General features: G+C 39.5%; 4 protein-coding genes across 6 annotated transcripts; 2 read left to right on the top strand and 2 right to left on the bottom strand.

The window, feature by feature from the left end:
- Positions 1-2,232: 2,232 nt before the first annotated feature.
- On the bottom strand, positions 2,233-4,971 carry LOC128896687 (CXXC-type zinc finger protein 1-like). The gene is made up of 7 exons (XM_054160092.1): positions 4,811-4,971; positions 4,436-4,557; positions 4,281-4,371; positions 3,981-4,201; positions 3,302-3,884; positions 2,517-3,049; positions 2,233-2,482 (listed from the first exon to the last, which is right to left on the bottom strand). Exons 1-6 carry the CDS (start codon positions 4,838-4,840, stop codon positions 2,537-2,539), a joined length of 1,560 nt encoding a protein of 519 aa, XP_054016067.1. The 5' UTR covers positions 4,841-4,971; the 3' UTR covers positions 2,233-2,482; positions 2,517-2,536.
- Positions 4,972-5,876: 905 nt separating this feature from the next.
- Positions 5,877-7,463, top strand: LOC128896698 (INO80 complex subunit E). Of its 2 annotated transcripts, none has more exons than XM_054160108.1 (6): positions 5,877-6,014; positions 6,333-6,489; positions 6,564-6,745; positions 6,818-6,944; positions 7,007-7,179; positions 7,253-7,463. In XM_054160108.1, exons 2-6 carry the CDS (start codon positions 6,346-6,348, stop codon positions 7,335-7,337), a joined length of 711 nt encoding a protein of 236 aa, XP_054016083.1. In that variant the 5' UTR covers positions 5,877-6,014; positions 6,333-6,345; the 3' UTR covers positions 7,338-7,463. The 2 variants fall into 2 exon arrangements, with proteins under 2 accessions (XP_054016083.1, XP_054016085.1); XM_054160110.1 differs by lacking the exon at positions 5,877-6,014 and adding an exon at positions 6,118-6,132.
- Positions 7,464-7,759: 296 nt separating this feature from the next.
- Positions 7,760-9,329, top strand: LOC128896697 (E3 ubiquitin-protein ligase MARCHF3-like). Its single transcript, XM_054160107.1, has 2 exons — positions 7,760-8,217; positions 8,832-9,329. The coding sequence occupies exons 1-2, from the start codon at positions 7,978-7,980 to the stop codon at positions 9,327-9,329; spliced, it is 738 nt and encodes a 245-aa protein (XP_054016082.1). The 5' UTR covers positions 7,760-7,977.
- On the bottom strand, positions 9,211-11,490 carry LOC128896690 (sin3 histone deacetylase corepressor complex component SDS3). Of its 2 annotated transcripts, none has more exons than XM_054160097.1 (8): positions 10,902-11,490; positions 10,622-10,685; positions 10,437-10,550; positions 10,168-10,369; positions 9,914-10,094; positions 9,740-9,857; positions 9,580-9,664; positions 9,211-9,503 (listed from the first exon to the last, which is right to left on the bottom strand). In XM_054160097.1, exons 1-8 carry the CDS (start codon positions 11,020-11,022, stop codon positions 9,408-9,410), a joined length of 981 nt encoding a protein of 326 aa, XP_054016072.1. In that variant the 5' UTR covers positions 11,023-11,490; the 3' UTR covers positions 9,211-9,407. The 2 variants fall into 2 exon arrangements, with proteins under 2 accessions (XP_054016072.1, XP_054016073.1); XM_054160098.1 differs by having other exon boundaries at positions 9,740-9,854.
- Positions 11,491-14,751: the final 3,261 nt, after the last annotated feature.

The following is a 14,751-nucleotide window of genomic DNA, read 5'->3' as shown; positions in this document are numbered from 1 at the left end:
GGTGATTTGAAACAACTTTTTCCTTAGCGAAAATGTTGTCCGAGGCTTCGTTGAGTTGATATTAACGGAAAACACTGACCAATCAGAGCGCGCGGATACCGGTGGAGCGCTCGCCGACCAATCAGAGCGCGAGTATGCCAATGGAGCGCTCGCTGATTGGTCAGTGTTTTCCGTTAATATCTTCTCAACGAAGCCTCGGACAACATTTTCGCTAAGGACAAAGTTGTTTCAAATCATCTCTCGAACCGCCCCTTTCAATGTGTTACAACATTTTTGGGACACCCTGTATATATATGAACCGTTCATTCGTAAAAGCGATGCAAGTACAGCGAGATGTACAAGGTTCAGGCTTCAAACATTTTTCAAGTAATTCGCATAGGTTATGTATGTCAAGATAATCCATTACGTCCATACAATTTTTTGAGGTTAGGCCGATGCATTCGTTAAAGTTTCATTTTCCGAAATAATAATAGAATAATTCCATTACGTTCTTGCAATTATTTTGAGGTTATGCCTAATTGCATATTGCTGAAACACAAGTTCAGTTCATGATATCACGAATTTGAGGTTAGGTCGTTGCATACAAATTCGAACAAATTCTGTTCGAAGTATAGTAGAATAATTCGATTACGTTCTTGCAATTTTTTGAGGTTATACCTAATTGCATATTGCTGAAACACAAGTTCAATTCATGATATCACGAATTTGAGGTTAGGTCGTGGCATAGAAATTCTAAAAAATTCTATTCGAAGTATAGTAGAATAATTCCATTCTGTTCTTGCAATTTATGAGGTTAACTCTAGAAGTATACCGCGGAAAAATAATATTTATTGGCAAAATACGGAGTCATATTCATAATTCGAGGTTATGTTTCACCGTTCAAGTTTCCATTGGAAACAATAATGTTCGCATCCCTTTCCAAATAAACGGTCCATACGTGTATACATTCGCATAAGTCGTCGTTTTCTCCAACGTCTGGATTTCCAGGCCATCGATCGACGCTTTTCACACGGAAGCTGATGGTGACAGTGTCAGTAATGCGAGTTGTTCAGGTTGGATGTTGTGTCTTTAGGCAAGAGAAAGTGAAAAAAGAGGAGCAAAACTAAAAGCCACATTTCTCGTATAAGGTACAATTAGTGGAAAAGAAGAAGCTAGTTGAAGCAGCGAAGGAAATGGAAGAACTGAGTCCTACGTCTGAGCCTTCGTTTTCCAAATAAAAGAGAACCTAGTTACGCAGATTGTTTTTTGCAAACATATTGAGCGCAACATTTGGCAAACACTAAATATATTAAGCTAGTTATTTATAGAGAGTTTGACCCGAACATTTTTGGGGGGTATTCGAGTTTAATTCCATTGTCGATGGGCTATGCCAGTACTGATGCCGAGAGGAAGCGAGAGCGTGCGTTTTAATTCTTACAGTTTGCATCAAAAATCATACACAAGCAACAGGAAAGGTACGACATGCATAAATATGTATATATATATATATATGTATATATATATGTGTGTATACATATTTATGTGTACATATATAAACTGGAGAGTTGTACCGTGCCAGAACATGTAATATCTTGTGTTACGATTGGAAATTATTGTAATTCAGAAGTATTTTGAGAGAAATATCCTTTCTAGCGATGAGTCGGAACTTAACTGGTTAAAATTAAGCAAGTAATATATTTATTGAAGTTAAAGTGTGGTAAATTTTAGAAACGTTGGAATTATGTTTCATATAACGAGTTATTGATTTGTTTCACATGTGCAATCATATAATGTGAAATGATATATTGTGAACACTAAAATAGGTAATGGAAAATTATATTATGAATTTGAATTTACAAAAGTTTAATTGAACGTTATAAATAAAGAGAAATACACAATTATACAGAGTCAGGATAGAACGATTCTTGCTGTTTTGCTGCTTCTTCGTACGAAACGATCCTAGTTTTATCACAATAGAACATCTTATATATACCTCGACTCCTTGCGCTTCTAATCATCGACGACTCTCTCTTTAAGTTAATCACCCTCTAATTAATTTTGCATGGTAGGTCAGTTTCGAATAAACTCTACCATATCTTTGTGATACTTGAAGGTACATTTTTCGCAGACATTTCTAACTTCGCAAATCCTTTTCTACATTCGGAAGCATTTCACTTTTCGTTTACGTAACGCTGTACAGTATATACATATGAACACTACAGGGTGTCCCATTTTAACTTGGCAAAAATATTTTTTCCTGACGGCCATTTAAAAAAAAGAATGGGTCGATTTTTTTTGTCCTGGCATCGAGAATTTGGAAAATAATAAACTTCATAGCACTGGGATAGAAACAAAGACCGTTGTTTTCGTCTCGATACCATCTACGATTTTCGTTAAGACAAAAAATCGACTTGCATTTAAAAAGAATAGCCACCACGAAGAAATATCGTAAGCTCGCGTTATTAATTCAAGTTAAAATGGAACGAGCTTGTTTATTGAACACGTTGCCCAGATATTTCCGAAGATTCGACGGTCCCATAGGTCCTAAACGCGATCACTATTCCACAGGCTGTTCTTTCTGGAGCATTCCGTACCTACGATGAAGCTCCTCCTCCATAGCTTCCATTTGTTCCCTGTTCTGCTCCTGCGTCATCTGCTCCATCAGCTCGTGGTTGTACGTAGAATGTAGCATCAGAGCGAGGACGCCAGCGCGAGTGGCCATGTTAGCTCTGATCTGTCTTTCCTGCTCAACGAGCTCGTCTATTTTCAACCATTGCCTCACCCTCTCCATATCGATCTCAGCTCGTCGCAGTTTCTCCCAAACGTAATGCTTCACGCAACTCTTCTTCGGTGCTCGACAAAACTCCCCCGTGGTGTCGAACACGTTCGTGACCAAGGGACAACCGCACACCTCTGTTTCGCTTATTTTCGGGTCCTTGCAGTGCTCCGGACAGAGGACGCGCAACCTCTTGCAATAAGTTCGGTTTACTGGATTGTAGAAGTCGCAGAACATCACCTGTCCTTCGATGCGTGTCTTGAAAATCGAGCCGAAGGATGCTTGGGACTCGTACTGGAAATTTAGCGAAATAAATAAATATCGATATTGACCTTATGGTTGCTTGATAATATACAATAATTCCAAATGATAATATCGATTAGGAAAGAGATGGTTGGTGTCTCTTCCTTGGCCATTTGGAATATATCTTTGTTTATTCTATTTGCTCGGCACTTCTCCCCCCAACAATTTGTAATTATCATAGAGTTGGAGCAACCTTACGTTTAATTTTCAGTCACACTATTTTTGATCACAAACAAGCCTTACCTTATTAAAGCATTTCTCCATATGTTTAATAGCAGTCCTCGAATGAATCTCGTGTCCACAAGTGATGCAGTACATGCTCATCTCGGTATCGTCGTTGTCATCCACCTCAGCCTGGGGATCGATCGTCGCGTGTTTCGCTCGCTCGACGATTCTATCAAGCTCCGCGTGCCTCTTATCCAGTTCCTGGAGAATCCTTCTGACGTCGTGTTGCTGCTTTCTGACCGATTCCAAAGCCCTTCTGTTGTTCTGCTCGGCGATGCACGGCGTCAACGACCACTCTTGGATCCGTTGAGGCAACACTTGGTAGATCCTATTCGTTGCCAATTTCAGACCGCACTCGTCGGAGCAGTACTTGCTACCAGGTCTCGATTGCTTCACGCAGGCTGGCCCGTAGCAGTGTCTCGGCACTTCCAGGTGTTCGTTCCTCTCGTTGCTCGAGTCCCTCTTACGCTTCTTGATGAACTTGGAGCTTTTGTTGAAGCCCTTCGAGGGCTTCAGCAAGAACGGGTCGCCCAACACTCGACAAGTTCTTTGTATGCATCTGAGCTTCAATCGTACCGAAGGTCCAAATTTCTTTAGGTGTCTACCAGTCGAAGACTATTAATTAGTATAAACTACATATTTTTGTTATACGATAGTAATACTCTAATTGGTATCGATTAGTATCGGTTGTATTTACCTGCACGCGTCGCATTTTCCACAGTTTTCGATTCTCAGACATCCCGTGCATTCCCCGCAACGTTTCGATGATTTCTTCACTACCGACGAATGCCAAGGCCCGTCGTACTCGTATTGACGAGTCTGCTCTTTCTCTTTGTGCTTCTTGAATTTACGATCCTCCTGATCCGTCCTTCGCGGCTTGTAACGCGTTATCAAAGTTGGGTCCTCTTCTCTGCAACGCTGTAAATACATATTTGGTCGGTTCAATCTGTCGAATGAGAATTATTTGTTAGAAGTTCGTTCGTCAGAAAATTCTTACGACGCAAAAGAATTGTTTTATGTGCTTGGCATCCTTTTCCGTTATATTTATGCAGTCGCCGTGGTACCATTCCTCGCACGCATCGCATCCTCTGAAATCAAAATCTCGGTTAATAAATAAAGGGGATATCGGATATAATAGTAATTTATACTAACATCATAAAACGTGAGCTGTCGGAGCTTCTGCAAATACAATACGCCTGTCCATCCTGTTTCAATAACGTAGCGATCTTGCTTTTCCTCTCCGGTAACATAAACTGCTTCGCTATCTCCTCTTTCTGCCAAGTACAATTTTCGTTCATGTAGAGGTGGAACAGAATTACTTATAAATTAAAATCGATCGTCGTATTAGTTTACATCCATTATTGATACGATTGAAAATTCACAACTAAACGTTTCAGTTTACTCGATGATTCTTCGAGTCGATTTATTGTTTGAAAGGAATTGAAAATTCACGATGCAGGAGTTGAAAATTAACTTAAAACTGCATTCGATCACCAAGTAATATACAGGTGACACTCGAATACGTACCGACAAATTCTGTTGTCTCTTGTCAGTCATGGTTGTGTATTATTATCTCGTGAAATACACTTGGAAGACTTTTATTGTGCCCAGAAGTATCGCAATTTCAGTTTCTACGAAACGCAACGTTCGCCATGTTGGATCGCATACTGCAGTGGCGCCTGGTGGTGCCAACAACTTTATAGAATAGCAGTGGAGATGTTGAAAATTGTTAAGCTCACTGACCGGCTCATTGAGCGGCTCATTGAGCCGGTCAGTGAGCGATAGCTCAGTAATTTTATTTTAGTAGCTCATACATACTGCTCCTTTATGATCTACCAAAACCGTAAGTATTATCGCCTTTCTTTACTTTCTGTAATCTGTCCAATTTTACTTCAGCAAATATTTTTGTGAAATTTATAGTTTCGAAGATATCTGAGGTGTTAATGGTTATTTATTGCCTCACCCTATATATACGCGTAACGTAGCGCTACCAGTGGTGATTCGAAGATGGTATTTTCCCCCAAACGAAATCACTATAGAATTCCCTAGTAATTTCGTAAGTCTTTTCATTTCTACGAATATCTCTAAATTCACTCGATTACAATTATCGCGTCGTAAAGATTCAAAGAGAATTAATTCGTGGATGCAATCGTTACAAATTTAAAATTCAAGATCAATGGCGATTCGTAGCATGTATTTTCCCCCAAACAAAATCACTATGCAATTCCCTAGTAATTTCGTAATTCTTTTCATTTCTAAAAATTCACTATTCAACCTCGAGATCGATCCTTATCTTGTTCATAAACTTAATTACTAAACTTAATTTAATTTACATCATATTCAAATATAATTTTCAAAAAATGACTAAAATTACTAAAATTTGTTCTTTCGATTTTCAACTTGATTACCGCGCAAAATAAACTGCAATAACTTTCCAATTTGCACGAGCAAAAAGAAAATACATTTCGACGCATATCCGTCGGTTGGATTATTAAGAATGTTAACGATACTTGGCCCAGATAATTGTTTCTTCGGGCAAATTTGATTGTATTTCAGGCGATAATAGAATCGAATGCTTCCGGGGTCGAACGGTGTCGTTTGAAAGTCACTATAGAATCGATAAAGAAGTTCAGAATGGAAGCCAGTCATAAACAGCTTATTTATCTTCCTAATAATCGTTCGCGTCGACTGTTTTCGACCCAGAAAAAATCATCCTGAGGCTTTGTAGCAGGTACCGCCTGTAATTCCGTTTTAAATCGAATTTTATCGGAGCGCCAAGCGTACTCTCGTTCGCTGCGAAACATATCGTCGTCAGCTTATCTTCTGTCGCCGAGGACTTAACCCCTCAAGTAGTATCGAAGTAATATTAACAAAACAGATATTTCTATAGTTTATAATCACCATGCTTACAGACGCAACTGCATGAAAGTAGTTTCAAACAAATTACACGTAAATTACAGTAAATAACGTGGTGGTAAAGGAAGTCGTTAAACGACGCGACAAAATCGAACTTGTTGATAAACAATAACCTCCATTCTCGTCCCCTTAGTTGCAGATGATCAATGTTGGAAGGATGGTATTGTCGTTCAATCGCAAACAACAACGCAGATGCAGAGGACGATGACGAAGACAGCCCAGAAGAAGAAGTGCCTAATTACAAGGATCAGTATCGCAATCTCAAGAGAAAGTTGAAGTTTCTAATCTACGTATGTGTCTCGTTTATTCTTTGGATACTACGTGCCGATCTACTACTACCGGTCTAACCGTGCGATTATTTCAGGAGAATGAGTGTTTCCAAGAAGCGTTGCGCTCCACGCAAAGGAAGCTGCTCAAAGTCAATCGTGACAAGAGCTTCCTGTTGGATCGCTTGTTGCAATACGAGAAGGTAGACGCGTCCTTCAGCGAAAGCGACGAAACGGAGTCGTCCGACGAAGAGGTCCCTCGTCTCGACACTTCCAAAAGGTAAACACGGAAGAAATAATAAAGGTAAACGGAAGATAAACTCTGTGGAGAGTAACGCTCGCTCTTTTCAAGGAAAAAAATCGAGATGGGCATTAGCAATCATACTTCGCACCACATACCGACAGTGACGAAACCCTTCAATGCCAGTAAAAAGAAGAAAACCACTCCGAAAGTGACAAAATCAAACAACACACCTATAGTAAGTTTTCTCTGGTGTAATAAATTAAATACAATCACTCCATGAAATATTTTACGTTGTAGGTACAATCGTCTAACAATATAGTGCCGATGTCCTTGATGTCGGATGGTCACATGACACCGGAGGAAGTAGAAAGACATTTAGAGTCTCGACAGACTTACTTGGAGCTTGTACCAGAGAAAGCACCGCCTACAGTTCCCACGGAAATGTTCAGCAATGACCCTTCGTTGGATAGGTAAGCAATTAATTAACTATTACGATACGTGTAATCGATAATGATATGTTATGCGCAATTTCTATATTTGTAGCGAGTCGAACGAAATCGGTGAATTAGAAACGTCCCCGAGCAATATGGGCGAGGATTGTCTCAGCGTGGATATGATGGCTGAGTGACGAACATTAGTTTGTAAACTAGCGGTTAATTACACATTGCACATAATTACGTATTGCGTTAATATTACATTATTCGGCTAACTTAACTGTACTCTTCGTAATATAATACAAATTTTTATACATGTAGCAGAATGCTTGTGGCTTCTCTGCGGTCCTTTTAATTATTTCTCTTTAAAATGATAACTTACAGATAATATATATTATATATAATTAATGGTAACGGGTGGTCGGATTAAAAGAAATGTCACTAAAATCATCAAAGTTCGTAATCACGGTTTCAGTGAAACCATTTATTCGTTTCAGTTTACAAAGAATATATTATGTACATAATATCGTGTATGTAATATATGTATTGTATATACGAATATATAATTAACGGTAACGCATGGATGGTTCGATTAAATAAAAAAAAAAAAATGTTTAAAATTATTTATCAAAGTTCACAGCCAAGGTTTCAGTGAAACGATAAAAATGTTTATTTAATTTTCAATCTAAAAAACTTCCGGGGTTCTACTTGAATGGTTTAGAATAAATAAAAGACCAACAAGGAACGTCGTTTCATTTGTCATTTTCGTTTCGTTCGATACGTTGTAAACGTTAGGTTAAATAATTTAAACGAATCACAAATGGACAATTTAAAATGATGAACGAGAAGAGTTCGGTGGAAAGTGTTCTGGAGAAAATAATAGAAAAACTCCAAGTTGGATGCGATCAGGAAAAGGAAATTGTTAAACGTTCGGTTAAGCGAAAACTCGACGATATCCTCTCGACGAATAAAAGACGTAAATTAACAGCTCGCGAGTCTTTCAACGACCTACATTGCCGCATTTGCTACGATACCACTCAACAGTTACCCGTCATTTATCCTTGCAAATGCAAGGTTTGTTAATTAATTCTTTGTTAATATAAATAGCAGATCACAGGGCGAGTCACCTAAGAATTTTCCCCTGGAATATCTCCGTTGTTATTAACGATACGAAGAGATGCCTTGGGACAAAAGTGTTTGGTTAGAAGGGGTTTATACTATGATAGACGAAACAGTTGTATCAAGGTCATACTTTTCGAAATTTCAAGGTCATCAATATTTTTTCAAACGTATAGGTGTATTTCGAATATTATTGTCTTGTAGCTGATGAAAAGACAAATTCAAACATGTATAATATGTTGACCTTCGAATGACCTTGCGAGGAGAAAATATCTCCGTTGTTTGTCATCCGAAGATCAACGTATTATACATGTTTGATTTTGTCTTTTCATCAGCTACAAGAGACTATTATAACGATACCATCCCGTTCCATTTGAGAAAATGTACGACCTTGAGATTTAAAAAAAAAAATATATATATGACCTTGAGATAGTTTTCTGTGCATACAGTAATATCGTCCCTTAGAACCTCCTTAAACAATTTTTCCATATCGTTAAAAGCAACAGAGATATTTCAGTTACAAATCTCAGGTAATCCCCTGGATTTCTATTTATATATATTTGTTTAAGGGAACCATGGCCGCGGTTCATTTGAAATGCCTGGAACGCTGGCTAGAGGAAAGCAATAGAAACAGTTGCGAATTGTGCGGACACCGATTCGTCGTCGAACGCACGCCACGTTATCGAGTCGTGAATTCCATCGTGATTTGGCTGTGCCTGAATCAACACCACCAACAATTGTACGTTCGCAATTTGAGATCCGACGCGATACGAAGCGTCATCGTCACCCCTATGGCGATCGGTTGCTGTTACGTTTGCGTAGTCGCCGCCGACTTTTACGCGAAAAATAATTACGATAATTTCCCTTCGGCGCAGTGGGCCACCTACTTATTATTAACGATGATGTCCTTGTTAATTTTGTCGTATTTCGTGTGGATGTACATGGCGATACAGTATCACCAAAAAGTTTGGTTTTATTGGTGGCAAAAGACGAGTACAGTAAGAATTATATTAGATCCCGAAAATAGAACTCCGATAAACTATAAATTAAACGTATCACAAGTTTAACGATTACCACCGAACACTTTTAATTCCTGGCAATGTTTATATATGTATAGTTGGTCTAATTGTTACACAGTTCGTACATTAGGACGCCCTTCTCTTGATCGAAATTTTCGCTCTGCTCAGCTGAGATATGTATATACGTACTTTGCTGCTGTCGGAAACTTTCTTCACCCAAATCTACGGACACACAGAAATCGTACTTGAAATAAATATAACAACACATATAAATGGATCGAACGATTATTTTACTTACAGCCTCGGTTCCGATCGCGGAAATATTCGCAGCGAATCTCGTTAAATCTTTTCCTTCCACGTACACTGGTTGTCCACGATGAAACCTACAAATGTTCAATTGAAATTAATGTCCAACGTTTAACTTTGTACGCTTTAGAAGAAACCAGGGCAAACGTTACCATCGTCTCTCGTGCAAGAGTTTGCCATCCTCTATCCTAGTCTCTATTAAAGGAGTGTCTGAAGGTGGAGGTATGTGTTGAGAAGATATGTTTACAGCATTGTAATGTGGCAGTACTACTGCAAAGAAATGCGATTAACGCATGCTTGTTACGTTTAAGATGTGCAATTGGTACCTGGTTTTCGAACCGTAGTCAGTACTTTGCCACGGCTAATGGCTTTCAAATCGCTTTCGATCTCTTTTTCATCTAATAGGTAGTTCAACTGTGCCGGAGGTGGTTTCCTTCGCTTCTCTACCTTCTCAGGCACAGGATCGTTGGGACGTCTGCGTAATTTCCTTGTCATTACAGGTTTCACCTAAAAGAACGAATCGATAACCATTGAAGTATTATAATAAAAATGTAATCATCCTCCATTTTACTAAGTGTACCTCCATCGAATCCCCTGTAAGCTCCATGGTGTGGCGATCGGACTCTATCATCTTCCGTTTCTCTTCCATATCGGTCAATAAGTTCTCCTTTAAATCTATTTTCTTTTCCTCGAATTCTTTCACCGCTGCCTTCTTCTCGAGTATGTAATCTCGTTCCACCCATTCCGTTAGGTAATCACGGTAAATTATATTCAGTCGCAGTCTACAAATAAAAATCTACAGATGTACACAGCGATTAGAAATGTGCGATACGTTTCACAAAACCGAACCTTTCCTTGTACTGAGCCTCCAAGCGCTTCAACTTGCGGTTATACTCGGGATGAGTACCATCTTTCAGTTGCTGTAATTGCTTCTTCAAACTGGCCAACTTGTCCTGATAAACTCTGAAAGATTATAGTTTCGTTATTGTAAGGTTCGATTAAGGAACCTTACAGAGCTCGATCGACAAACTTACTGTTCTTTTATTTCTGTATACTCTTCCGATTTGCCAAGGTCGGTTTCGCTTGCCTCTTCGGTATCTGGAAGATTATCATTACAGATAAGCAACGGGCTACCCAGAGACGACTGTCGAGCAATTCTCTCGGGCTCTCTGATTCGAAGCTGCCTTGGACTCGATTCGAACAAAGCAGAGAGCAGAGAATGCAAGGGAATGGTTCGATCGTTATGATTCAGAACAAAACTGGGACTACAAGAAGATTAAGCATAAAATATTCCACGTTAATGATTGAATCTACCTTCGTCGCTCTCGTCTTGTTCTTCTGCATCTCGATCATCCTCCAAATACTCCTCGTCTTCGTCGATGTCGTAATCATCTTGACCGTACATAGTCGAAAATGGTGAGTCTTGATACGACATTTTACATCACGATAACCATTTCTTTTTCTCAGGCTACCCAGCAACACTAGATCCTTTTTAATTGGAAAGGTAAACAGGCTGTTTCCAACGTAGGTTAGGACTGTGAATTGTAGGTGATTGTAGGGCGATTCTGTTGCGCTTTTAATTATATTTTAAGTATATTATCGCACACAGTTTGTAAGCGATGGCGGGAAGTACTCGTAAACAAATATAGATGTATAATTAACGCGTATCAAAAGATCCATCGTAAACGTCATTTTCATTTGCTTATCAGAGAATCACATTCTCATGGCGTATTCTATAGGAATTTTTGACACGTTTTACACAGAATTCATTTTCTGAATTGATAGATGTATAACTTTATGCGACTTAGAAATATGAATGCTTCGATGAAAAATATTTTTCAAGTTCTACAGGGTGTCCCAAAAATGTTGTAACACCTTCAAGTGGGTGGTTCGGTAGGTGATTTGAAACAACTTTTTCCTTAGCGAAAATGTTGTCCGAGGCTTCGTTGAGGAGATACTAACGGAAAACTCCGACCAATCAGAGCATGCGTATTGCGTATACGCGTGCTCTGATTGGTCGGGGTTTTCCGTTAATATCTCCTCAACGAAGCCTCGGATAACGTTTTCGCTAAGGAAAAAGTTGTTTCAAATCACCTCCCGAACCACCTCTTTCAAGGTGTTACAACGTTTTTGGGACACTTTGTATATTTACATCTCGACTCGCGGTACACATAACGGGTGCATCCAGAAACGCCACTGCTCACTGAGCGCCGCTCAGTGAGCGGCTGGGATCCGAAACATGGCGACAGCTCATTACGGCATTCAATCGGCACAACCTTTGACCATATACAGGGTGTCCCGAATATGTTGGTGATCGTTGAAAGGTGTGATTCAGGGGCGATTTTGCAGCAAATTTTTTCTTTGGAAAAATGTTACTACCTCTGCGCCTACGTGATGGCAACCGTACCGACAAACCGGCTAGCATAGGTTGCCGCATGGAAGGGGTACCTCTGCTCTTACAAGATGGCAACCTAACTGACAAGAAGGCTAGTATCGGTTGCTTAATGCCAGGGGCACCTCTGCGCCTACGACGTAGCAACCGGGCCTACAAACTACGTAGCTGCTAACTTTTCGTACTGACCGCGTTAGTCACCGGTGACTGATACTTTTCGTGCTCATTTGGGCGCCGCCTAACACCTCCTAATACCTTTTATAATATCCCCTAATAACTTCTGAAACCTCCTAACACCTTCGTGACATCTTCTGAAACCTCCTGACATCTTCTAACATCCCCTACCATCTCCTAATACCCTCTAACATCTCCTAATACCCTCTAACATCTCCTATCACCCCCTAACATCTCCTAACACCCTCTAACGTCTTCCTAACACTCGCTAACATCCCTCAATACCCTCCAACATCTCCCCTAACACCCTCCAACATCTTTCTAACACTCTCTAACATCTCCTAACACACTCTAACATCTCCTAACACTTCCTGACATTTCCTGACACCTCCTAAACACCTTCTAACAATTTCTGACGTCTCCTGACAGCTTCTGCTCCGCTCAAAACTTCAACAATGTTGCTCCGCTCAAAACTTCAACAATGTTGCTGCGCTCAAAAGTACAAGTTGCCACGCTAAAAAGTACAACAAAATGGCGACTCAGACGTTCGGCGCGAAGGCGAATCCAACAATGTTGCAAGTTCAACAATGTTGCAAATTGCTCACCCGCGGAATCCAACAATGTTGCAAATTTCTCACCCGCGGAATCTAACAATGTTGCAAGTCCAACAATGTTGCAAATTTCTCACCCGCGGAATCTAACAATGTTGCAAGTCCAACAATGTTGCAAATTGCTCACCCGCGAAATCCAACAATGTTGCAAGTTCAACAATGTTGCAAATTGCTCACCCGCGGAATCCAACAAAGTTGCAAGTTCAACAATGTTGCAAAATGCTCACCCGCGGAATCCAACAATGTTGCAAGTTCAACAATGTTGCAAATTGCTCACCCGCGGAATCCAACAAAGTTGCAGCGCTCAAAAGCACAACAAAGTGGCAACTCAGAAGTTCGGCAAAATGTGACAAAATCGGAAAAATCGCCTTCGCGTCGAACATCTGAGTTGCCGCATTGTTGTACTTTTGAGGTGTGCAACTTTGTTGGAGTTTCGAGCGGAGCAGTTTGCAACAATGTTGAAAATGAAATGTGACAAAATCGGAAGAATGCTGCCGACTCGAAACTTCTGAGTTGCAACATTGTTTGAACGTTGAAGACGGAACTTTAAGAGGAATTTTACCGAGGCATGAACGGAAATATACCAGGAACAGAGAATATTAAAGGGGAATATGGTAGGAAATGAAGGGAAATGAAAGGGAAATGTCCCAGAAATAAAGGGAAATGAAAGGGGAATGTGCTTGGAAGTCAAGGGAAATGAAAGGGAAATGCAAAGAAATGAAGGGAAATGTACGAGGAAATGAAGGGAAATGAAAGGGAAATGTACGAGAAAATGGAGGGAAGTTAATGGGAAATGCACGAGGAAATTAAGGGAAATTAAAGGGAAGTGTGCTAGGAAATGAAGGGAAATTAAAAAGAAATGTACGAGAAAATAAAGGGAAATGAAAGAGAAATTTACGAGGGAATGAAGGGAAATGAAAGGGAAATGTACGATGGAATGAAGGGAAATGAAAGGGAAATTTACGAGGGAATGAAGGGAAATGAAAGGGAAATGCAAAGAAATGAAGGGAAATATACGAGGAAATGAAAGGGAAATGTACGAGAAAATGGAGGGAAGTTAATGGGAAACACGCGACGAAATGAAGGGAAATGTGCTACGAAATTAAGGGAAATTAAAGGGAAATGTGCTAGGAAATCAAAGGAAATTAAAGAGAAATGTACGAGAAAATGAAGGGAAATGTGCTAGGAAATGAAGGGAAATTAAAGCGAAATGCAAAGAAATAGAGGGAAATGTATGATGGAACGAAGGGAAATAAAGGGGAAATGCACGAGAAAATGGAGGGAAATAAAAGGGAAATGTGCGAGAAAATGAAGGGAAATTAAAAGGAAATGTGCTACGAAATGAAGTGAAATGCACGAGAAAATGGAGGGAAATGTACGAGGAAATGGAGGAGTTAACGGGAAACGTAAGAGGAAATGAAGGGAAATTAAAGGTAAATGTCCCAGGAACTGAAAGAAAATTGCAGGGAAATGTGGCAGAAATTCGAAGGAAAATTTAAGGGGAAATTTACCAGGAAATGAAGGGAATTAAAATGGAAAATTACTACGATAATGTATATGATGTCATTGTTTTAAAAAATCTTATTAATACTATGTTAAAGACTGACGATTTAGTTGAAAGTGCGAACATATTTATTTCCGAAGTAAATAAATTTATACATAAACCACAAATAAATGATTACATGATTAAAAAACTTGCGGCACAGTAATCGAGTATGAAGAATTAATGAAAATGTTGGAAATCTGCCTGTTATTTAAACACAGGCTGGTGCCAAGTTGCAAATCGCTCTTGAAGTAAATAGACTTCAGTTAACGAGTAATACTATAAACTACATTAAGAATAATCCGGTACGAATAATATACGACTCAACGCCTCGACTCGCTATCCACAAAAAATGTAACAGTGGCGCCATCGTTAGGATAACACTCAAGCTTGTAGTGAACATAGTTCCCGCTGTTGCTAATAGATGGCGTTCTATATACTTTG

The sequence above is a fragment of the Hylaeus anthracinus genome, unplaced genomic scaffold (genome assembly GCF_026225885.1).
Source record: "Hylaeus anthracinus isolate JK02 unplaced genomic scaffold, UHH_iyHylAnth1.0_haploid 11978, whole genome shotgun sequence".
Classification (NCBI taxonomy): domain Eukaryota; kingdom Metazoa; phylum Arthropoda; class Insecta; order Hymenoptera; family Colletidae; genus Hylaeus; species Hylaeus anthracinus.
Note: the sequence above shows the minus strand (reverse complement) of the source record. Positions and strands in the feature narration are given on the sequence as shown.